Source organism: Dendropsophus ebraccatus, chromosome 1, assembly GCF_027789765.1.
Source record: "Dendropsophus ebraccatus isolate aDenEbr1 chromosome 1, aDenEbr1.pat, whole genome shotgun sequence".
Lineage (NCBI taxonomy): Eukaryota > Metazoa > Chordata > Amphibia > Anura > Hylidae > Dendropsophus > Dendropsophus ebraccatus.
Window position 1 is genome coordinate 31,690,605 of NC_091454.1, and position 25,420 is coordinate 31,716,024.

Genomic DNA, 25,420 nt, shown 5'->3' on the forward strand with positions numbered 1-25,420 from the left:
TTTAGTTAAATCTACACCTAGACTTATGTTCTAGACCGGTTTAATGGACCTGATGCTGAAGCTGCCTAGTGACCGGCTGAAACCGTAACTGCTACAAAGTCAAGCAGATGGAGATTAGGCACACAGAGAGGGGAGGATGCCTGGGAATGAAGAGGAGGGAGTGGATGCAATGGGCTGGGTGAGGAATCCAAGACACCTGTATGATGTTACCTGCTAAATAATATAGGACTTTGAGAGCTTGGGTATAGGAAACCAGAGACAAGTAGCAGAGCTTATTGGAATACAAGCCTGTAGGTGTGCAGTTCAGTTCTGGGATCACTGAGCCTTGGAAAAGACACAGAGATATAGAGGTTAACCTTGGAAATCTATTGTAAGGCAGATATCGGAGCGAGCAGGGACTATATACTCATACACAAATGTAAAGGGCTCAGGGAATATGGAAATATTACAAATTGTCTTCCGCAAAGTTTAACCCAAAACCGATCTTCTCTACCCAACTAAATCTTCAAGGAAAGAGCGCAGGTACGTGTAAGGAAGGAAACCATTTCATGTGCAAAGAACTGAAAAGTCAAAGTTAACCCACTGCCTGGACTACAATTGCTGGAGAAGTGCTGGGAATAGTGGAAAAGATGGTGCATATTCCGGACGATGCAGATTTTAACTCCTTCCGGGAACAGTGTGAGAGTCCTGAAGGCTGGCAGTGCCAATACAACAAGGGGGGGGTGACAGTATGGAGCCAGGAGCAAGATTCTAGTAAGGCTGTAAAGAAACTCAAGGTAAAGTAAGACGGATCCTCTAGTAACTTTACTTTTTTGGTGCAGTATTGTAATATTACAGTTTGTGTGTTTCTTCTTATTATAGTGTTTGTATCTCTTTTATATATCTGCTTTTATTTGTATAGCGCCAACTGATTCTGCAGCACTTTACATAGTTCTGGTCCCTGTCCCCATTAGGGTCTACAATCTAAATTCCCCTATCTGTATGTTTTGGGTTTGGGAGGAAACCCACGTGAACATACAAAACTTTTTGCAGATGTTGCCCTTGTTGGGATTAGAACCCAGGACCCCAGCGCTGCAAGGCTATAGTGCTAACCACTGCGCATTGTAAATGGGACCCTGAATACAATGGGTTACAGAATATAACAAAGCAAATATAATGCGCACATTATGTAATCTGCTATGCTTACTGTTAAAAATATACTCTCCAAGTGCTGATCTTCAGAATCCGAAATCGCAAGGGAAAAGAAGGGGGGAGGGTATTTACTTGTGCGTCCAAAGAGATGAGATTAGTCTTAAGGAAACTATACAGATGGAGCAGAGCTGGTTGGTGTTTTAATAGTTACTTTTGTGCCTTTATGATAACGCATTGAGTTATGGTAACTTGGGTATGTTTACCTGCAGCCCCATGGAGAAGCACTAAGAATAAAAGCTATGATAAATGACATAGCCAGCTCTGCTACATCTAAATCTTTTACTTCTGATATACTGTAGATAAATGCATATAAATAATATACTTTACTTGCAAGAGCAATTTGAGTAATAAGGACATGGAAGTAGGGGACAGCAAAGATCCTATGGCTGCTCTCCCTGGCACCATGAACCGTATAGAACAGCTGTTTATGGCTATCCTACCATTCCCCATTACCTCCTATTCAGATACGTTAGCGAAATAGCTGAGAAAGCAATTGCATGCTATAAAAGCCAAGATGAACATTCTTAGTTGGGTGCAATGCTACAGCTATATTCTAACTGTGTATTTATTGCTACAAATTGGGCTGAATCCCACCAGAGAATAGCAAGTAAAAAAAAAAATCTATAAACTGAAAATACAGCAGCGTAAGCGCCTTTAATAATGAACGTGTTACTTCGTATGACCACTGAATCATCATGTTATATTTCATTAACCTTTATTTAAAAGTATAGAATTGCCTAAAGGCCCATTTCCAACTACCTGGCTCAAAGGGAAAATTGGTTGTCCTAGGACTTGTCATACACAGGAATGGGCTATGTTCACACACAGTATTTCCGTCAGTCTTTTTTTCAACCAAAACCAGGTGTGGAACTCACAGGGCAAAATTATAATGAAAAGATTTGCAAAATAAAAAAAAAAAAAAAGACTGACAGAATGTGTGAACATATACATACCAGCATGGGGAATACAGCAATGCATGTGCTTCCACATCTCTATATTCCCCAATGCCAACTGTATATACTTTCCAATTCTAATATATACAGGGACGGCATCAGCACAGGGCTTACCTGGGCAAGTACCGAGGCCCACAGCGCCTCTAGGGGCCCAGAGAGGGAGAGGGGCCCAGGTCTCTGATGTTCTACCCCCTCACTGTAGCAGTACCTAACTGCAAAACCTGTAACCAGGCCCACCACATCAGCCAATATATGGAGTATATTGAGGAAAATGGCCATAAAACATACAGTAATGTAATAAACCGGTAAAAAAATAATAATTTATGACATGTTTTTTCTGGGACCCTCTAGGGTCCAACTTCATTAGCCACCACTCATCAAATATCGCACCTTCAGGCTCGGACAATCCAGAGCGTGCTCGAAAATTGCTGGTCCTGATTAGAGATATACGCAACTAAAGTCCAATTGTTCTGCATTTGAATACCAGAGGCTGAAGCAGTTGGATGCAGCCCTAAGGAGTCCAGGAAAACATGGATACATCAATAGGCTGCATCCAACTTCTTCAGCCACTGGTATTTAAATGCCGAGCGCTCAGACTTGAGTTGCACTCATCTCTAGTCCTTATGTATTGTTGCCCATAGCAACCAATCAGAACTCCACTTTAATTACTTAAATTTTAACAAGGTAACCATGATTGCTATGGTTCCTGATGTTTGTACCTTTGCTATGGAGCAAGTGAAACACAATGGGGGAGATTTATCATGTTTTATAGTAAGGTTCTCTTTGTTAAATCAATAAGAGCTCAGCTTTCATAATGCTCTAGAAAAAGGAAAGCAGAGCTTTGGTTGGTTGCTATGGGCAACAAAGTGAATACCAGGAAGTCTCCTACACCAGGCCTGCATCGATGACATCACATCCCTCTTGTGACACTTACAGTGACTGTACCACCATGTGATGTGACTCCATTAGAATCAATAGAACCCTATCATAGAGGGTCAGGGGTTTCCTCCCACTAAGGGTGGGTCGGCCCGCCTCCAGTGCTTTAGCCTGGGCCTGGTGGTACAGTCACTTTAAAGGGAAAAAGTATCATCAGAACATTTATTTAAATCAAGTTTTGATGTGAAACATATATCACAAATTTTAGCTGTGGCCCGGTTCCTGCGTACGGCATTGCTGGCAATGGCTGGGGGTAAAGCACAGGTGGTGGGCCAGCCACCCCCAGTGGAAGAAAACCCCACCCTCTATGACGCGGCTCCGTACGCAGGAATAGGGCCGCACCAAAAATTTGTGATATATGTTTAAGTTTTGATGTCAAACACATATCACAAATTTTTGGTGCAAGCTCAGTTCCTGCGTACAGCATCATTGGCACTGGCTGAGGGTGAAGCACTGGAGGTGGGCCGGCCGCCCCCCAGTGGGAAACCCCCCCATCCCTCTATGACGCAGCTCCTTTAGAATCAATGGAGCCGCGTCATAGAGGGGTGGGAGTTTCCTTCCACTAGGGGGCGAGCCATCCCATCTCCAGTGCTTCACCCTGGCCAGTGTCCGGGAATAGAATGATGCCATAAGTGGTTAAAAAAAAAATGACACTGTCCATCTGCAAAGCTTAAAGTGACACTGTCACTTCCTTTTTGCATTCTGACATCTCTACACAGGTGTAAAGGGTAAATTTAGCGATTTTCATACCTTATTTTATATCATATGTCATGGTGCTTGTTCAAGTAAAAAGTCATCTTTTATCAACTGCAGATTGTGTTAAGTGGGCGGGGCCTCACGGCATTAGCGCCACTTAGCCCCACCAACAACGCCAAAGTTGGCCCCGCCCCCTCACCAGCCATTGGAACACGCTGGCCGAAAGGTCTAGACCCCAACCCTTTATGTCGGCCAACCAATGGGCGTCAAGGGGGCGGGGTCAATGGTGTCATGCCGCGAGGCCATGCCCACTTAATAAAATGACACTTTTTACTTGAACAAACACCATGTTGTATGATATGAAATAAGGTATGAAAAACGCAAAATTTACCCTTTACACCTGTGTAAAGATGTCAGAATGCACGAATGCACAAAGGGGGTGACAGTGTCACTTTAAAGCAAATGTACTGATGGTACAGCCAGGAGAGAATACACTAAACCCCAACTTCTCCTGGCTCGTTGTTGTGATCGGTAAGGGTCTGGACTCTGTGATTATAAGGAGGAGGCAGCTGGAAAATGATGTACAGGATTACAGTGGACAGTCAGGCGCAACGTATTTAATCCATTTGCCAGCATTTCGGTGAAAACATACTTTTATTAGGTCCCATGCTGTATGCAAATCTCCTTCATCTAGGCATCAGGAAGTCTTTGTCTCCTGAGTAGTCACAGGCTGTGGGCTGCAATCCACTGTAATCACACCTCTCTGAGCATGATTTACAGCGCAGTCGGTGCTTAGACTAAGATATGAGCCGGCTTCTCTGTGACATAGGAAACCACACACAAAGGCGTGCTTACCACGACTGTGGAGTCGGTAAGCCACAGCCCTAACTCTGAATTTATCAAGCTCCAACTTCTTCATGAATTTCCAGTCAGACACCAGGGCAGGGGAGTTATTTGTCAAACTTGAGTAAAGTAGTTTTGGCTCAGCAGCTTCTTTGTAATGTCCTATGTGATCCTTGGGCGACTTCTGGGTGAATAAGGCAAAGATAGAAAGCAGATTCTCCTGTGTGTGTGCAGTGGATGTAGCTAGTCTCCAGCCTCCATGTCCTGAACAACCCAGAATTAGACTAGATGGACCAGGTGATCCTTTTTCTGCCCCTCTCGTTCACACATGCAACCTGCTGTAGTCAAAGCGAACACGCACGCAGCCTACTGCAGCCATAGTACACTGAAGAAAATCACACAACCTTTTTCCAAAGAGAAAACGCCACACTGAGGACAGAGTTTACTGCTGAAAAATATTCAACATCAGATGCTTCCGTTTACTTATTGCTCCCGAGAGCAACCACATACTACCATGTCCTGGGTGCAAGAAGTGGTAGGTGATGCTGACTAGGATTCACTAGGAGAATTTTTTTTTTTTTTTATATATATAAATATATATACCGTATTTTTCGTATTTTTTTCAACCCTTTCACAATAGCTGCTTTATTTCTATGCTCTACTGCGTGACTTATAGCTTTAAAGCAACTCTGTACCCACAATCTGACCCCCCCCCCCCCCCCCCCCCCAAACTGCTTGTACCTTCAGATAGCTGCTTTTAATCTAAGATCTGTCCTGGGATCCGTTTGGCATGTGATGCAGTTATTGCCCTAAAAAAACAACTTTTAAACTTGAAGTCCTGTGCCCAATTGGCGTGGCTTAGAATATCTGTGACATAACTTTGCACCACCCCTCCTCCCCACCCTCTCCACAATTAGATCATTAGGAATGCCACTGGAACATTTTCTCCTGTCTGAACATTGCACAGGTGCCTTAACGATCCAGCCCATGTGCCATGCTCACACAGCTGATGAATAGAAGGCAATCTGCCTGGAGCATTCCTAATGATGAAGAGCGCAGGGAGGAGGGACAGAGAGGTTGTGCCAGCCTAATGCACACACAATCTAGGCCACGCCCATTGGGCATGGGGCTGAAAGTTTAAACGTTTTTTTTTAGGACAATAACTGCATCACCTGCCAAACGGACCCCAGGACAGGTCTTAACATATACATTTATGATTTTGATTTTTTTTTTTTTTGAATAAAGATATATTGTTTTTTATTTTTATTTACTTATTTTTTTAATGTTGGTTGATTAAGAAGGCAAGCTCCAACTCCATCCTCCGCCTTTTAGATCCCGTTGCTGTTGTAGATGTTTGTGCCCTACATTGAGAATGCAAACTGTTTCTAAAAAAGTTTATTAGTGAGCGTTATCAGCAAGTCAGCACAGTTACTTTCATCTGCGACTCTGACACGTGAAACGTTTTGGCTTTCAGGGTATTTCTGGAAGATCAAACGCTCTTGTAAAATGTCGGTGTTCCTTCACTGGCGGTAAACAGTGTGGCTGTGGCTTGGTAGATTCTAGTATTACAACACGGCCGGGCAAAAAAAAAATCATAACATCGTTTCTAAATAAATTTCAGCTTTGACAAATCTAGGGCATCCTATGTCTGGGATCCGCAGACGCTAATTCCTATAATTTCCACACTGCAGATGGCACTTTTTGCATCTCTTCAAGGTGTGATATATGCATGGTACCCCTCCTTAAATCCAATAGCATCTTTATTACCTAAGAGCATACAGTATCTTTCCAAGGCAATCTGTCTACCTTGCTCCAGGCTGGCAATGAAGTGCTGCTTTTAAATCTTACCTAGCAAATAATTCAATTTGCACTGTGGTTTGCAATGCATCTCTGGCAGCGAATAGTGGAAATATACAAAGCCAATTTTAAACAAGATGCCTTATTTAATAGTTGTCGGGCCACTAGGGTATGCAAAAGTTTTGAAGATTTGCTATTTAAAAAAAAAAAAAAAAAAAAAAAAAAAAAAAAAAAAAAAAAAAAAGCCAAAATATATCAAATGGAACAAAATGTAATTTCTTTTTATCTAAATAATGTAATGCTTTTTTTGCATTAATATTCAATAAATGAATGAAAATTAGAATTTTTCATGACAGCCTCGCTAGGAAACATTCCCGGGGGTGAATCTAGTGTGAGACGAGGAGATAGCGGGCAATGCTCTGTGGGAATAAACAGCAAGAATCTGCAAATAGTTGTTTGCTAAAAGAAACCCCTTCTAAATGCTATACTGTAAGTCAGTGTCTCGCATGGCAAGAAGCCTCAGATCCCGAAAGAAGAAAGAGCGTCTCTTTGGAGAAGTAAAGGGTAATAACTATTATTATTTCCAGATTGCCCATAGGGCAAATAAATTCCCCAAACACTGCCTATTGCTTTTCAATTAAAACATAACTTTTATTTTTGGACCTTTTTGAAAATGTAGATGAGTAACCAACCCTCTGTCTTGTTTGTCCTTGAGGAGAATTCCAAAAGGTGCCTGGAGTCTTATGGGCCATGCAATGCTCCACTGGGAAAAAAAAATATGCAAAGTGGCCTTCCTCTGGTAGAAAGAAAACTTGTTCTCTGCTGCCACCTCTTGGAGGTAGTGTTCCTGCAGGATCTGCTGCAGGTTTGAAGTTGCAGATTTAAAGCATATCAAATCTGGGCCATCAAATCTACTGCAGATATTGTTCTTGTGAACGCACCCTTAATGAGGAACTGCAATGTTCCCATAAAAACAAAAATTGCACAAAGAGCCTATAGGTGAACTCACCGATTTCCACCACCACTGATTGTTTGACACCTTTACCTTGTCTATGCTGCCCCTAGCTCCAAATTCAAACTTTTACAAATAATCATAGTTTTACATTATGCCACTCAGCCAGGAAACTACACCTCCCAGCATGCATTGCACCTTAGAACTAGAGATGAGCGAACCCGCCGGATTTCGCCAGAGCTCTCGGCGTCTGATTCCCGCTGTCTGCAGGCTCCGTGCAGCGGGTGGATACAGCCGGAGGACCGCCTGGAAAACTGGGATACAGCCTAGGCTGTATCCCAGTTTTCCAGGCGGTACTTAGGCTGTATCCACCCGCTGCACGAAGCCTGCAGACAGCGGGAATCTGATGCCGAGAGTTTTGGTTCATACGAACCAGAAATCCGGCGGGTTCGCTCATCTCTACTTAGAACCAACTGTCGGGTACCCAGCCCTGCCTTGTAGTATCGACCCACCACTGGCTCGATCTGCTTCTGCTTTGCACAGTGAACACAGTATCTATCTTTTCACCTACACAGATTAGAGCGAGAGAGAGATGAAACAACAGTGTCTTCTTTCACCTATACTACTCAGGAGAGGCTATTATTTCCCTGCCCTTGGTCAGGTGATCACTGTGTGATGTCAGTAATAACCTGTGTTACAGCTTGCCTGGCAACAGAAGAGCGGAGACAGAGTGGACCAGGAAGTGAGGATTTTCTGCAGCTTCAGAATGTGCTGCAGAAAAATTACCCAATTCACGTAATAGAAACCTATTACAAACAAGCATAGATTATAGGGAGGGGGATTGAGCAGGGTTAAACTTTTAACTGGAGTTCCCCTTTAAGAGCTTCCAAAAAAAGAGGTACTCATCCCTTACACTTCTACATTGGTTAGTATCCCAGGGGATGCCAGGTGTTGAAGTACCACTGCGGCACTTGTCACAGTGGAATATGGTAGCAAGTATAGCCCTTTTGTGTAGTACAAAAAAATACAGTGCAGATGAACCACAGAGTCCAGGATAACTTATGCTTTATTTGAAGTTTCTTTAAGGGTGCCTTCACACGTACAGGATTTGCTGCGAGTTTTCATCAAAATCCGCTGCGAATCCATGTAGTGTGACGTTTAATGGGGTTACATACCTGCAGCTTTCATTCCACTGCAAGTATGTAACCCGGCCCCTTTAACCCTCCGCAGCCCGGAGCATACATTACCTGCTCAGTGCCGTGGTTGCAGGTGAGGCTCCTGGCGGTCCCCATCAGACAATCAGTGCTGCCCGTGCACTGATTGGATAATGGGGACTGACGGGAGCCAGGAGCTTAACACGCAGCCGAGCAAGTAATGTATGTTCCGGGCTGCGGAGGGTTAAAGGGGCCGGGTTACATACTCCCAGCGGAATCAAAGCTACCCTAAATCAGTGCTTTTCAATTCCAGTCCTCTGGCCTCACCAACAGGTGATGTTTTGAGGATTTCCTTGCTATTTCACAGGTGATATAATTATTCTCAGTGCATCAGGTATTCTCACAGGTGTTCTTTGTATGGGAAATCCTCAAAACATGACCTGTTGGTGAGGCCTGAGGGCTAGATTTGAGAAGCACTGCCCTAAAGCACCGTACAGATGAAACGTTGTTTGTTTGTTTTTTTCGGGTGATTTGCCAGCATTTTACTTGCATACTGGTGAAAATGGCTTGTTACTTTAGATATAGGACTCCTTAGAGTTAACTACAAGTCTAGGAAGTGCAGAACTCTGTTGGGGTGATGACTTTAAATACTTGACTTCTGATAATATACCATATTCACAGTTTAGAGAATACCGCCATGTAGTATAGAGTTTTCAAAAAGCTTACATATAATGTGGTAATTCCATTATGTGATACCAATATAATTGAAATAAGTAAAACTTTCAAGTCTGGCCCAGCCTGTTCTAGCTTTTTTTTTTTTTTTTAAACTTCTGAACCTATTTAAATTTTTGTGCCATCTCATCAACCGAATTGGTATCATATGATAAATGTTTGTGCAGTACTCACAATGATTCCTTGTCTTTGTGAAATTACCAGCTGCAACAGCGCTGTGTGTGTTATACATACAGTTTACTTTTAATAATAGTTTTTATGGGTTATTATCTTAGGTTCAGGCAGTTTAAAGGGGAGGGGGGGGGAAGAGTTGTAACAGGTCATTGTATTAGGATTAGAGATGAGCGAACCTCGAGCATGCTCGAGTCGATCCGAACCCGAACAATCGGCATTTGATTAGCAGTGGCTGCTGAAGTTGGATAAAGCCCTAAGGCTATGTGGAAATCATGGATATAGTCATTGGCTGTATCCATGTTTTCCAGACAACCTTAGAGCTTTATCCAAGTTCAGCAGCCCCCGCTAATCAGATACAGAATATTCGGGATCCGATCGACTCGAACCCGAACCCGGTTTGCTCATCTCTAATTAGGATGGTCATAGCAAGTATCACATAGCATGCTCATAAAAGGGACATTGAATTTTGGTCATGTAAGGCCAAATTTACACTACAACTTTTTGGAGCACTGCAAATGGATTTTAACTATTGGGTGATAGCTGCAATCCAAAAGATTTAATGCAGCTCAGTATATTACTTATGGTAAAGCCCCTATTACACGGGACGACGTGAGGAGCAAGCAAGCGAGGTCAGCGCTCGTTTGCGCCTGTTCCCTGTTTGCTGCCGCCACTATTACACAGCGAAAGCAAGCGGGTGTGAGCCAGGGGACTGCCGGGTTGATCGCTTGATCGTCCGAGCAGTCCATAGCATATAGGAGCGGTCTGCTGCCGCCACTCCTATTCCACGGAGCGACGGTAGCAGATCGCTGCTATATCAGTCATTTGTCTTTCAACATGTTAAAAGACAAACGACTACAACGATCATTGTGTTCAATTACAAAGGCCAATATTGGCCAAATACAGCTCATAATCAGCCCGTGTAGTAGGGCCTTAGTTCACACAGTCAGGTTTTTTATTGCCATTATTGAACCAAGAACAGATTATAAATGGAGGACAGGTCATAAATAGGGATGAGCGAACCGGCCGAGGTTCGGGTTCGTATGAACCTGAACTCTCGGCGTCTGATTCCCGCTGTCTGCCCGCTCCGTGGAGAGGGTGGATACAACTTTGAGGACCACCTGGAAAACTGGTATACAGCCATAGCCATAGGCTGTATACCAGTTTTATAGGCGGTCCTCAGGCTGCATCCACCCTCTCCGCGGAGCGGGCAGACAGCGGGAATCAGACGCCGAGAGTTCAGGTTCATACGAACCCGAACCTCGGCCAGTTCGCTCCTCTCTAGTCATAAAGTGAACACTGATAATTCTTCTCCTTTCAAGTGCATTCCTGGCTTTCTTTTCATTGATTGCAATTAAAAACTTGAATGTGTGAACAAAGCCTAAAGCTACAGCCATAGCTCAACAGTTAAAATCTACTCTACAAAAGGTTGCAGTATAGGCCTCAGCATTGTCCCTTTCAAGTTAACAGGACAGTGCTACATTATGTCTGCTACAAATAGTACAACCAACAAATAGGCTTCCAGGCAATGTAACCACTCAAGAGTTTGCAGCATTCACATTCTATATATTTTTTTTTCTTTTAAACTGAAAAATCCTTGTTAAGGGATTGTCTGCTGAGCAATGTTTCCATGTGGTAACACTTAGGGCCCTATTCCACCGGACGATTATTGTTAACGATTAACGATCTCAAACTACCGCTATTGTGAAAGACCTGAAAACGTTCACTCATTTCCATGGAACGATAATCGATACTTAAGATCGTAATTGCGATCGTTTTTCTTCGCTATTGTGTTCGTATCTATTGCAAACGACCGAACGATGTCATATTCAATGCGAACTATTTGCAAACGAGTAACGATAAAAATAGGTCCAGGTCTTATAAAGCGATCAAAGATTTCTCATTTGGTCGTTAATCGTTAACTGATTATCGTTTAGATTCGAACGATTTAACGATAATCTGAACGATAATCGTCTGGTGGAATAGGGCCCTTAGTTGTATAAAATCTGGGAAACCTATTAGTAAGGTGGGGTACTCGGCCAGTAGGGTTGATGGTTTTTTTGTTATGACTCCAGCACTGTAGAAGTGCACAGGTTTGATGTTAGTCCCTGCTTTGTATGGCTGGTTTATGTCCCCAAATGGGTGCTGTTTGATCTCCTCCTTGCCTTTTCCATCTGTGGGTGTCAAAGGCAACATGATTTAAAGGGGTGCATGAAAATGTTTCTTTTACTTAAAATTTGTCTTTCTGTCCATGCTCCACATTACGTAGCGGTTATATTGTGTTTGGAGTGTATAGTTGACAGGCTGTGATAGTGGCGTAATGCTGCGTCTTGTATGTGTTAGATGAACCCAGGCATGCTCCCCCTGCTGTCCTATATGCATCCAGAGGTGTCTGCATCATTTTCTGAGGTGTCATGGTGGATTTGGAAACCTTAATCCGACCACTTGGAGTTTACCAAGTCACAAGCATTTTTTCCCATAGTCTTTAATGGGATTCGATATTCGATTGAATATTTAAACTTCGCAGTCTGCTCACATTGAATTTTGAACTTTCAAATATTTCACTACTCGCTCATCTCTATTCATTACGTGACCAGGACAAGAATTTTTGTTTGTTTTAACAAACATACTTATCAGCTGCTGAATGTCCTGCAGGAAATGTTGTTTTCTCTTCAGCCTGACACAGTGCTCTCTGCTGCCATCTGTCTGTGTCAGGAACTGTCCAGAGCAGGAGAGTTTTTTTATGGGGATTTGCTGCTGCTCTGGACAGTTCCTGTCTCGGACAGAGGTGGCAGCAGAGAGCGCTGTTTCACACTAGAAAGAAAACCAGTTGATTTGAGAGAAAAAGATTTTCACTGGGGAACCCCTTTAAAGTGAACATTTAAGGGGTTATCCAGCGCTGCAAAAACATGACCACTTTCTCCAGAGACAGCCCCACTCTTGTCTCCAGTTTGGTGCAGGTTTTGCTGCTCCGTTCCATTGAAGTGAATGGAGCTTAATTGTAAACCGCACCTGAACTGGAGACAAGAGTTGTTTTGAAAGTGGCCATGTTTTTGTAGCACTGGATAACCCCTTTAATGCAATGACAGAAAGCAGAGATCTTGAAAACCATAGAACTGATATAGTGTATTGGTAAAATATATAATTTCTTGTACAAATTTCTATACTTGCTGAAACCTGTCATGTTTCTTATGGCTTGGATAGTGGATCCTAAGGCCCCGATTACCAGAGTGATCCCCAGTTGGCAGCTAGATGCAACAGCAGTGACCGAACTAAAACGGCTCTGTTAGATTAGAATGTGGGGAGACTGAGACAGAAATCGGGAAAGGGAGTAGAACTACAAGTGCCAGGCAAGGTGACTGTAGAGCAAGGTTGAGGTCAGGATCCAGGAGTAGAGCCATGGGGACAAGGAGCATAATCCTGGGGTTAGACAACAGGCAGAATCTATGAACCGAGCTAGGTCACACATAAGTAATAAGTATGAAGGTAAATCAGGCTAGAGCAGGGGCCTCAAACTCGCGGCCCGCGGGCCAACTGCGGCCCTCGGGACACTAGTTTGCGGCCCCCACCTCAATGGTAACTTTCCTGTAAGTGCGGCCCTGACACTGTGCTTGTCCTCTGCTGCGTCATCAGCTGCTCAGCCGCGATTGGCTGAGCTTAACTTTATGCTCAGCCAATCGCGGCTGAGCAGCTGATGACGCGGCAGAGGGGGGCCGGCATCAGGGACGGCTGCAGATGTTCGGCCGGCCTCCCGAAGACGACGGAGAGGTGGGCGGCGGCGGTGGTGGTGGTGGGAGGGGAGGTGTGCGGCGGCGGTGGTGGTGGTGGGAGGGGAGGTGTGCGGCGGCGGTTCGGGGCAGGTGAGCGGTGCAGGGGCCTACAGCCACCTAGCAGAGCCGCTGCCCCCTAGCATCCCTGCCGCACATGCAGCTCCCCGGTCTCTGGAGGAGGAGGCCGCGGGGACTGCAAGGTGATCGCATCGCTGCAAGTCCTGGGGCTTCAGCAGGATCGGGGGATGCAGTGCAGCCCCAGGACTTACAGCGATGCGATCACCTCACCCTGCAGTCCCCGCGGCCTCCTCCTCCAGAGATCGAGGAGCTGCATGTGCGGCTGAGAGGAGAGCGCTGGTGCCGGGGGTGAGAGGAGGAGGAGGGGAGTGTGCCCAGCTCCCCCCAGCTCCCTGTGTTACCCCCAAATCCCCTCTGAGACCCCCAGTCCCCTGTGTCACCCCCTGCTCCCCCCAGTCCCCTCTAAGTGACGCCCAGTCCCCTTTGTCACCCTCAGTCCCCTGTGTCTCCCCTCTGTCACCCCCTGCTTCCCCCAGTCCCCTGTGTCACCCCCAGTCCCCTTCTTGTGGAAAACCTGATGCGGCCCAGCCTCACCCAGACTCTACCTCCAGCGGCCCCCAGGTAAATTGAGTTTGAGACCCATGGGCTAGAGGCAAAAACTAAAGCTTTGGCATACACTGAATACTCTAACTGGCTTAAATAATTACATAGAACCAACCAGCGACAAGATAACTGGAAGGCGACAGAGCTGAAAGAGTTAAATAATGCAAGTGATTTGTGAGCACCCTGTCCCTGCTAAGATGAGTTGTGATCGGAAGACTGACTGGTGTCGCTCGGACACTGTGGGGGACCAAGATAGGTGAGTTCGTGGTTTGTTTGAAGTTTTTTTTTTTGTTACTGTAAATGACTATTTCTAATGTACATCTCAGCGGCGATCACATGATCTTGTTAGCTTAGAGTGTTTTACAAGCAGCAGTCATCTGATTATATACAGGTAATGACTCCCATGTTCTAGTGTTCTATTTTTAATATTTAACAATGGGACGGAAGTATCTTCTTGCGGCTGAAATGTCACAGGTCTCATCTGTCCTGTGAGCTGCCGGGAGACTTCATCTACTGATTAAATGATCTGTGGCCTTTCCAATGACGTCACTTATAAAGGAGTCTCCTAAGCCCATGAATGGAAGGATTTCTAAAATTCATGTTACTAATATCAAGTCATGTACGGAACATGGAGAGTTTAGAAAGTTTTCTACTACAGTACAAGTGATGTTCACTAAACTGAACTACTGTAGTAAAGATCATGTGCCCAGAAGACGAGAAATTGCCAGAATGTAAAAAAAAGAAAACACTATACAATGGTTGTGAAATTAAAAAAAATGTCAGTATGATGGCTATATAATTGTTGCTATTTTCTGTGGTGTGTTACTCGGCCAGTGATGGTGATTGCCGTGACACAAGTGCTAGTCCAACACACAGGTGTGATGTTGGTACCTGCTTTGTGTACGGCCGGTTTGTGCCCAAATGGTCGGTGACCTGCGGGTTGTGATGGGTCCCTTGGGCTCCTGTCACGGTAGTCCTGAGTGGCAATTGACCCACCCAGACTATCGGTACCGCCACCCACAGAAAGGGGAAAAATGAACCAAGGTGGGTATAGGTGCTGGTGCAGAGGAAAGGATGACTGAGTGCCAGTGATAATAAAAAAAACTCAGTCGTGCGGAGGAGATGCTTGAAAATGTTGAGTAGAGGTAGTTGTAGCGGAGCTTAGGAAGTTTAGAGTAGAGTGGAGCAGCATAGAGGAGAGGAGTTTGTCAAGGGAGTCCCAACCCAATGTAGTACTGTGCTCGTGCTCTGTCGGAACGTTGGAGAGATACTTGAGAGTGAGAGATACTTGTACCCGTGTTTAGACTACAGTCTGACCACCTTCTGCCCTACAGTGTTGAGGTACTTGTCCTAATAGGGTGATACAAGCCCCAGCCCTGCTTACCAGGGTAAAGCTAACACACAGGCTATCAGATGGAGGGGCATAGTTAATTTCAGGTTCCTGGAGGGCACCCGTCTGTATAAGCAGGGTGAAAACTGACTGTATGCATGGCAGTCTCCATGTAGTATAAGAGTCCCTGTACTTTATGCCACCAGGAATGGGTTGAAACTTGAGGATCTATGTTCCTCTTTTCTGGCCAGGGTTCTATTCTATCACTGGGGTTCCAGGGGTTTTTGGCCAATAAGAGCTACTGGCAAGTACCACTGTGCTGGGGCTATAAGTAGTGAGGGGAGGGCTAACATTCAGTTCTCAATGACCTTTTATAGGAGCTGTTTTTCTTTTTAGGCTTTGGGAGCAAGTTTGATGTGCTTGGCGGGAGTCCACCGGCAGCACACTGTGGCTACCCTTGGGAGTATGCACTGTTCGTGCCAGTTGGTTTCCAACTTATGGTTGATCAATAAACGCTGTGGCCTACCATCACCCAGCAAAGAGTTAAACAGTGTGTGTTTTATTCCTGGCAGTGTCTTCAGTTGGTTATGAGAGCAATTGTTATGGAGCCTATATGCTGTCTGGACAACCCCTTAAAGGTATTGACTCACTGCCCAGTGGCTCACTTTCAGTTTCATATCATCGAAGTCTAATCCCCTGGCTTGCGGAAGGTGGGCTGAGAGAGTGGAACAGGTGTTATGTTGCAATGGCTTAATGCAGGAAAAAGCATGGCCAGTGGCTGCACAATGTCACTGAATCCCTGGGGACCACAAGCTTTTGCCCACATACAGCGACTGCAGGCTGAAACTGTATGAAACCAGAAGTGGGCCACAGGGAAACAAGGAAAGGTAATACCCAGGTTCCCAAATACCTAGCTACTCAGCTCCCAAAATAATCCCTTTAACTTTCTGGCTGTTCCCCTTTGCACCAAAACCCCCACACCCCTGGTCGGTATATACTTCGATGTAGAAGTAAGTAATTCTACGTAATAAACTGTTGTAAGATATATATTTGTAGGGTTGTCACTGAGTTTTACTTGAGACTTAAAACTCTTTTGTATGCTGTAATAGTCAGAACACAGCTTAAAAAAAAAAAACCGCAGATAATGAGAAGGAGTCAAATCTGAGGTTATTGCACTGCAGCACATTGTGAATTCTCAGAATATGCAGAAACGTCCCTTCCGTGGAATCATTAAATTGCTCCTTGTGCATGTTGTACAATGCAAATAAAGGAGGAAGAGGTCATGCTCCTAGTCCTGTCCCAGTAATTGTTGTAGCTGGAGATCCCAGAGGGGCTGATGCATATAGATCATTAGTTACATGGATCCAGTTCCCTTACTTCAGCTGAAATATACGTAGTAAGAAAACTGCACACAGGATGACATCTTCTAACAATGCCTAGAGATGTGTCAGAAGCTAGCATTGGTGGAAGTTCAGACATTGGTGTGTGTTTTTTTCTTTCTACTCTCCACTATACAGTACTTAATACATACATATATACATGGCGGTCTGAGACCAATGTATTTATCCGCATGTGCCTTACTGGCTTAGTATTGGAATTACATTTAAAAAAAAAAAAAAAAAAAAAAAAAAACATTTTAAGGGAATGTATCCTAAAAGTGTCACTGTCATTATTATCAAAACCTTTGATATGTCAGAGATCAGCCTGGGTCTGAGTTTTCAGACCCTGACAGATCATGAGAACGAGTGGGCAGAAGACCGCGCTCAGTGGAGTCCTCTCCCGGCTCTGTGTCTCATGATGAGTTGGAGTCATAATGTAAATCTATGAGCCGACTCTTTTCACTGACACAAAGCAGTAAGCGGACCGCGTTCCCACGATCGGTCAGGGTCTTAACACTCAAACCCGGACTGATCAAAACTTTTGACATGTCTCTCTGACATCCAGAAAGAAAGTTGTCTGACAGCATCCAGTAGTGCAAAAGAGCAGTTTGTTTGCATTGACTTCAATGCCGATCATTGCGTTATAAAAAGAACAGCTGTTTTAATTGAAAACCATGGCGGCTCTTTTCATAAAAAGTATGGTATGTGAACATAGCCTTTAACTGATCCAACTCCAGATCTGTAGCTGTATGGTCTGACTAGTGATTTGCAAAGTAGTAGTAGAACTATGTTTTTTTGTCATGGCATCTTACACCTCTTTTGCTGCACTACCAGTGGCTGTATCAAGAATTGCAGGGTTCCACAAGGCCTGGTCCTGGCACAGTTGTATATTGTTAGAGCTGCTGAAAACCTCCCCTCCCCTAATGTTAGCATTAGAATAGACATAAGATTTAGGGAAACTGTCTGTGTCAGTAGAACTGTGGCCATGGCACAATGTAGAAAAGCGAGCAGGGATAACAGTCAATCCCTGCTTGCTCTGCTACAGGGTGCCACAAACGGCTTACCCAAATGTAATGTCTATTCAAATGCTAAAATGTGTTATAAAATGTGGTGCCACTGGGAGTAAGATGTTATCAGTGATATGATACAGCTCAGACAGAGATGGTAAATGTTGTGACGCCAGTGCTAGTCCAGCACACAGATGTGGTGTTGGTACCTTCTTCGTAGAGTGGTTGGCCGTATACCCCTGAAATGGTCGGTGACCCTCAGGGCTGTGATGGGTCCCTTGGGCTCTTGTCACGGTAGCCCTGAGTGGCAATTGACCCACGTTGACTATAGGTACCGCCACCCACAGAAAGAACAAAATGACCCAAGGTGTGTAACCTGATGTGTTTAGGTGCTGGTGCTAATGTAAGGAGGACTGAGTCCCAATGATAAAAATAAAACAGCTTTACTGTGCAGCCTCTGAATAATATAAAACACTTTGGCAGCAAATAGATAATCTTTGTACAGGTAATAGTGCTCAACTGGGTCTGTGCTGCAGAGGTACTTGAAAGTGCTGAATATAGTAGAGGTAGGTGTAGCGGTGCTTGGAGAGTTGAGAGTAGAGTAGAACAGCGTAGAGGAGAAGAGTTTGTCAAGGGAGTTCCAACCCAAAGTAGTACTGTGCTCTGCTGGAACTTTAGAAGAATACTTGAGACTTGAAAGTGAAAGATACTTGTACACGTGTTTAGACTAGTGTCTGACCGTCTTCTGCCCTACAGTGTCAAGCTTACAGTCCTAATATGGTGATATTAGCCCCAAGCTGTGGTTACCTAGGTGAAGCTAAGTGTTCCGATGTCACCTGCACTGAGAAATAGAATACGTAGACCTTACGGTATCTTTGTTCTATCCAGGCTAGTTCCTCGGTATATCAGGTTACTGCCCTGAACTTTGTAGAGTGGTTCCCGGTGTGGGCTGGGTTTATCCCTGACTCTTCTCCTTCTTGTAGAGTCTAGCACTGCATAGTAGTGATAGTGATAGTATACAGAATGGAAGAACTGAGTATCTCTGGTTGCTTCATACACGTGTGACCAGGGGCGTAGCTAATGTCTTCTGGGCCCTCGTGCGAGAGGTCAACTTGGGGGGGCCCCCCCTCCTTTCATGACCAAGTGATGCTACTGTTGTGTGTGTGTGTGTGTGATATATATATATATATATATATAATATACACTACCGTTCACCCAAACAATTTTGTGTTTTCCATGAAAAGTCACACTTCTTCACTACCATACGCTGTGAAATGAATAGAAAAGACATTGACAAGGTTAAAAATAATGATTTGTATTTGAAATAACATTGTTTTTACATCAAACTTTGCTTTTGTCAAAGAATCCTCCTTTTGCAGCAATTACAGCATTGCACACCTTTGGCATTCTAGCTATTAATCTGTTGAGGTAAGCTGGAGAAATTGCACCCCACGCTTCTAGAAGCAGCTCCCACAAGTTGGATTGGTTGAATGGGCACTTCTGGCGTACCATACGGTCAAGCTGCTCCCACAACAGCTCAATGGAGTTCAGATCTGTGACTGCGCTGGCCACTCCATTACCGATAGAATACCAGCTGCCTGCTTCTGCTGTCAATAGTTCTTGCACAATTTGGAGGTGTGTTTAGGGTCATTGTCCTGTTGTAGGATGAAATTGGCTCCAGCATCTTTTCATTTGTTCTGCGTCTCACAAACGTTCTTCTTTGTAATCCAAACACCTCAAACTTGGATTCATCCGTCCACAACACTTTTTTCCAGTCTTCCTCTGTACAATGTCTGTGTTCTTTTGCCCATCTTAATCTTTTTCTTTTATTGGCCAGTCTCAGATATGGCTTTTTCTTTGCCACTCTGTCCTGAAGCCCCAAATCCTGCGGCCGCATCTTCACTGTAGATGTTGACACTGGTGTTTTGCGGGTACTATTTATTGAAAATGCCAGTTGGGGACCTGTGAGGCGTCTGTTTCTCAAACTAGAGACTCTAATGTGCTTATCTTCTTGCTTAGTTGTGCAACGCGGCCTCTCACTTCTTTTTCAACTCTGGTTAGAGCCTGTTTGTGCTGTCCTCTGAAGGGAGTAGTACACAGCGTTGTAGGAAATCTTCAATTTCTTAGCAATTTCTCGCATGGAATAGCCTTCACTTCTAAGAACAAGAATAGACTGTCGAGTTGCCATTTTGAGCGTTTAATTGACCCCACAAATGTGATGCTCTAGAAACACAATCTGCTCAAAGAAAGGTCAGTTTTGTAGCTTCTGTAACAAGCTAGACTGTTTTCAGATGTGTGAACATGATTGCACAAGGGTTTTCTAATCATCAATTAGCCTTCTGAGCCAATGAGCAAACACATTGTACCATTAGAACACTGGAGTGATAGTTGCTGGAAATGGGCCTCTATACACCTATGTAGATATTGCACCAAAAACCAGACATTTGCAGCTAGAATAGTCATTGACCACATTAGCATATATGTATAGAGTGTATTTCTTTAAAGTTAGGACTAGTTTAAAGTTATCTTTATTGAAAAGTACAGTGCTTTTCCTTAAAAAATAAGGACATTTCAATGTGTGTGTGTGTGTGTGTGTATATATATATATATATATATATATATATATATATATATGTATATATGTGTGTGTGTGTATATATGTGTATATATATATATTAATAACACCAGCATATAGGAAGAGAAAATATTATCACCATACATATTACCGCTATATTGTTACTAACCAAACCCTTTACATTGAGACCAATATTACCAGTATATAGGAAGGAAATATTACCGCCACAACCACTACCATCACCACCATATTGTTACTGACCAAATCCTGTATACTAAGACCAATAAAAAACACAGTACCAGATAAGGAGTAACAAATAACACCACCACATACTGACTAACACCACCGCTGCTACTGAATAATCCACTGTACAAAGATCTCTATCACCTCATACATATTTTCATGCTTGAAAAAGACCACGAGAGGCAGTTGAAACGTTGCACCCTTTTATATGGAATAAATTCACGTTTGAACTTCATTGAACCGAGTGCTGCTGGTGTATTCATTTAATCACCTTATACAGTCATATAGACGTGGACACAGCTCTACACAGGTTCTATGCACCATATAAATTACAGTGCAGTTATATCAAGTGACTTACAGGGGATATCTTCTCTGATCAGAGTCGTTTTCATTTTCTTCTCCATCTGCCCTGGGTCATTATGAGAACTTCTCTTAGCCACAAATCCACAGAATCTGCCAGACAAACAAATTAGGCTCCTCATTACTGGCACCATCCTCATCTACAGACTGCACATCTGTATTGGCCCCTTTATGCCCTCATTTAGTGGGTAGGTAGGCTGACTGTATGTGATCCCCCCCTTATAGTATATGCCCCCCTCTATGTAGCCTCCTTATAGGCCCCCTCTCCCCCTATTTAGTTCTCGTATAGATGCCCCCCCTCTCCCACCTCCCTTATAGATGGCCCCCCTCTCAAAAAAAACACAACTTACCTGCCATCCGCTCCCCCGTCGAGCCTCTCTCCTGGTCTGTCCCTGGCTGATGTGCGGCTGCCGGGGTGTTCAGTCAGAGCCACAGGCGCATGGGGAGATCTCTGATGCTGCCGGGGATAGGACGGGACACCCCCGGCAGCCGCGCATCAGCCGGGGACAGTAAGAGCTGGACTCTTGTGACCGGAAGCAGAACAATGAGAGAAGCAGAACAATGAGAGAGCGTAGTGGCGAGGGGGGGCCTGGCGGGCCCACCTAATGGCGGGCTGGGTCACAGCTGAGACCCTGGTAGCTATGCCACTGCATGTGACTTAACTAGACTGCACACACTATGTTGACTGAACTGCTTTCCTGTCCACACGGGGCTAACTAGCTACTTCCCCAGGGGCTGTGTGTGTGTGTGTGTTTGGAGAGCAGGAATAGGTAGTGAAAGAAAAAGTATCTCCTATAGGTCAGCACAGACCACAGGGTATAATAATAACAGTAACCCTTTGCTTACTTCAGCTGTTCATTGGATAACAAGACTTAAAAGTAAGACTGACACCTAGTGGTGAAACTAGAGAATGCTACCTTCATCGCCACTGAACTGAAGAGAGAACTTTATGACAGGTGCCTAGGGCACTTAACTGTGGGACATCACAAAAAGACACCAGGAGAGGCTTAGCATCACCAGCAGCAGCGCAAACAATATGTAACTCTACCTAAACAGGGCTTGTGCAGCCCTGCAGTTCCCGACACAGTGATTGGTGGCAGCTGAGGGGACGTATCACCCATTAATGCTGACACTCAATGTTAAAAAAAAAAATAATAATAATAAATTTTTCAATTCAATTTATCTATTTAAATAGAACTTTTTTAACTAACTAAAAATGTGAATTTTGGAACCAGACATAATGTGGTCACAACATACTCCCTCCCTAAAGTAATCTGTTATAAATCTCATAATGTGCACAGGCTCCTGGACTTTGTGCAGTAATTAAAAATCCACTCCATTTCTAGAGCGATTAGCTAAATCCTCTGCTACCTGATGTCTTATGAAGGTTATAAGATCATTCTATTAAATCCTGGCTTATACTGAAGTTCTGAACCGGTAGAGCAGCAAACATCCAATGTTTCGCCTGTAGTCAGTCTATTTAACCTGGTTTATATATTCACCCGTTTAGGATCCATAATTGAGAAGACAATAATAATAGTCATTACGGAGCTGCATTTGATAACTACTTTTTCTCTGGTATTTGAAACTTGTTGCCCCGGAGAGAAAAGCGGATTAAACATTAGAACTGGCAGAGTCTGTGTCCGTAACCCGGAGCAGTTTGATGATATTACAATGTCTAATTCTTTGCTTATGGTTTAGAAGCTTACATGGAAAGCAAGTAAGGAAAAAAATCCTAATTAGAAATGTTTGCAAAGTTTTCATTGCACTTATGACTATTAAAAGAGTCTTTTAAAGTGCGTGTAAGAAAGGTCCTTGTCGTACATCCTAGAAATATGCATTTAGCTAACAGTGGTTGGTCCAGGTATAGAACCCATGATGTTGGGGGGCGTGTCTAGCGCTGCATGGAGGAAGTTGCATAGAGCCTTCGCTCTTGCCTTGGATCGGCAAAAGCGGCTATAAAGCGAACCCCAGGCAACTGAAAAGATCCCCAAGTTGCTGGGACAGTACCCTCAATCTCCCGACATGACTGGAGGTCAGAAAAAGAGAGCAGCGATGAAGCTGACCCGGTTTCTGAGCGCCGGAGGTCCGAGCCAAGATGGCGCCGTCCTCACATCAGTCGCGCACCACACGAGCGCCGCACCGCAGCTGCAATCCACTACCACCTCTGCAAAAGCTGTGCCTTCTCAACACCTACCACAGCATGAGGTAGGAAACGTACTTAGTCCACCTGGCACACTACTAGCCCTGGCGGTATCACCATCTAGCGAATCCTCTCATAGTGGGGACATAGAAAATGGCGGAACTGCTGCATCACAGTTATCCCCTGCCACAGATACGTTATCCCGCAGTATGTTGCACGCAGACCTGTTGGATCTGGAGGCCCCATCCTTACCTCCAATGCCTTTTTCCTGGAAGCAGCCTCCTGTGACCCAGCATACCAGCTGGGTCACGGGCAACAGCCCTAGACAGCCCAGGGCAACAGGAGGCTCCTATCACCATTACTACTATGAGACTTTTGCTGGGTGAACTTAAATCATCTTTCCAACAGACTATAGAAAAGCTGATTTCCAGTGTACAAAAGGATATAACAGCTCTAGGAGATCGCACTTCCCATATAGAGAATAGAATGGGTGAAATGACCTCAGCCCATAATGATCATGTGGACATGTCCCACGATATGGAAGCAGACCTAGTCTATAAAATAAAAAATGGCAGATATGGAGGACAGGGCACGCAGAAACAACGTTTGGCTCAGAGGAGTCCCTGAGTCAGTGAGAAATGACATGCTGATGGAATTTGCAACTGACTTTCTGGCGTGCTTGTTGCCTAATGCCTCCCAACTAGACCTAACGGTAGATAGAGTCCACCGCCTACCGAAACCGAAAAATCTGCCTGCAGACATTCCAAGAGATGTCATTCTACGCATACATTTCTTTCACATAAAAGAAGACATCATGGCAAAAATGAGGAATAGTCCGACGCTTCCGGAACGCTTCAAGCACATATCTGTATACGCGGACTTATCAGCGGCCACCCTGGCAAGACGCAGAGCCTTCGCCATGAGCACAGCTATTCTTAGAGCAAATGCTATACAATACCGCTGGGGGTATCCAACGAAGCTGCTAATAATGAAAAATGGTACTGGAGTGGTCGCCCAAACACCTGAGGAAGCCATGGAATTATGTACAGAATGGAACCTGCGGCCTACGACCCCTAACCTGCATGCCAATAAGAGGCCACGTCCAGCTCCAATATCTCCTGAGTGGCACACAGTCACCCGTACGAAGCCACGTTCTGCCCATCCACAACAGCTGATGCCTACCTGCTCCAATAACTGAACAATGTATCGATATGGTGCGGGGGTTCTCAGTCTGTGCCATACAATTTGCCGACACTGGCACACGATTCATCTGGTATTTACTCCCGATCCCTCCCTAGAGAAGTGAGAGTGACAGCTACTTACTTCATGTTCTCATACTATTTCTACTCTTGTATGGTTATGTTATGGGTTATTCTGTTATGTTATGTTATGCTCCTTTTGAAATGGTCACACATTGTAGAATTGAACACGACTACAAGAATTACGGTTTACTGCTTATGGTAATTACAGTTGAGCACAATTTCAGTGTATATGGTAGACTGAAGAGATTTAACAATGATTTCCTTAGATAGGTTCACAGCAAACCGCTCTTGGTTGAAAATGGGAATTTAATATAATTTCTGTTAATGCCAAGGGGCTAAACTCTCCTTTCAAGAGGTCCCAATTATGGAAGAAGGCGACCCAGTCATGTGCCGATGTTCTCTGCGTTCAAGAAACGCACCTAAATGCATCTGATGCCCATAGGTTACGTCACAAGCGCTACCCTCACCTATATTTATCTGCAGCCTTGAATAAAAAAGGTGGCGTAGCTATTTGTGTCAAAGACTCTATAGCTTTTTCGGTACAGCACCAAATATAGATCATAAAGGCCGTTATGTGATCTTAGTATGCCTGATTAATGACGTTCCCTACACAATAGTGTCCTTATATAGTCCTAATAAGAAACAACTTCTTTTTCGTAAGCAGGTACTCCGAACACTATTACCGATATAATCTGGCTCCTTAATAATTGTGGGAGACTTTAACAAAACCATTTGGCCTAATGTGGACTCTACCAATCCTGGCCCCCATCCGTCCACCTCCCCACTAGCCGATCTCTTTCACAAACATGCATTATTTGATGTGTGGCGGGTGCAACACCCGACAGAGTCGTATTTTACCTTCTTTTCCCATCCCCACCAAAGGTACTCCAGGATCGACTTTCTTAGTTGATCAATGTCTTCTTTACAGAATAGAATCCTCTACAATTTGTACCATTACATGGACTGATCACTCCACCATAGCGATTAGAATCCAAGAAAATTTCAGCACCCCTAGAGATACCCCATGGCGGCTTAATAATTATATACTTAAACACCCTAAATATACTAAAGATACCGACAAAGCTATTTCGGATTACTTCTCTTTTAATGAGAACGGTATGGTTAGTGACGTAACACTTTGGTGCGCATACAAGGCGACGATGAGAGGCCATTTTATCAAACAGTCGTCCTATGAGAAAAAAGTAAGGACCCAGCAAACGATGGCATTACAAACTCAGATAGCTACTCTGCATAGGAGAAATAAAATGGCCTTCTCTTCTTCTACTCTACAAGATATTTCTAAGC

General features: G+C 44.2%; 1 protein-coding gene across 1 annotated transcript in view; it reads left to right on the forward strand.

The window, feature by feature from the left end:
* The first annotated feature begins 629 nt into the window (after positions 1 to 629).
* Positions 630 to 25,420, forward strand: part of LOC138773051 (START domain-containing protein 10-like) — a 51,085-nt gene continuing 26,294 nt past the window's right edge. The window contains exon 1 of the mRNA XM_069953963.1: positions 630 to 776. Within this exon, the coding sequence (XP_069810064.1) occupies positions 630 to 776 (147 nt within the window). The remainder of the gene's footprint in view (positions 777 to 25,420) is intronic.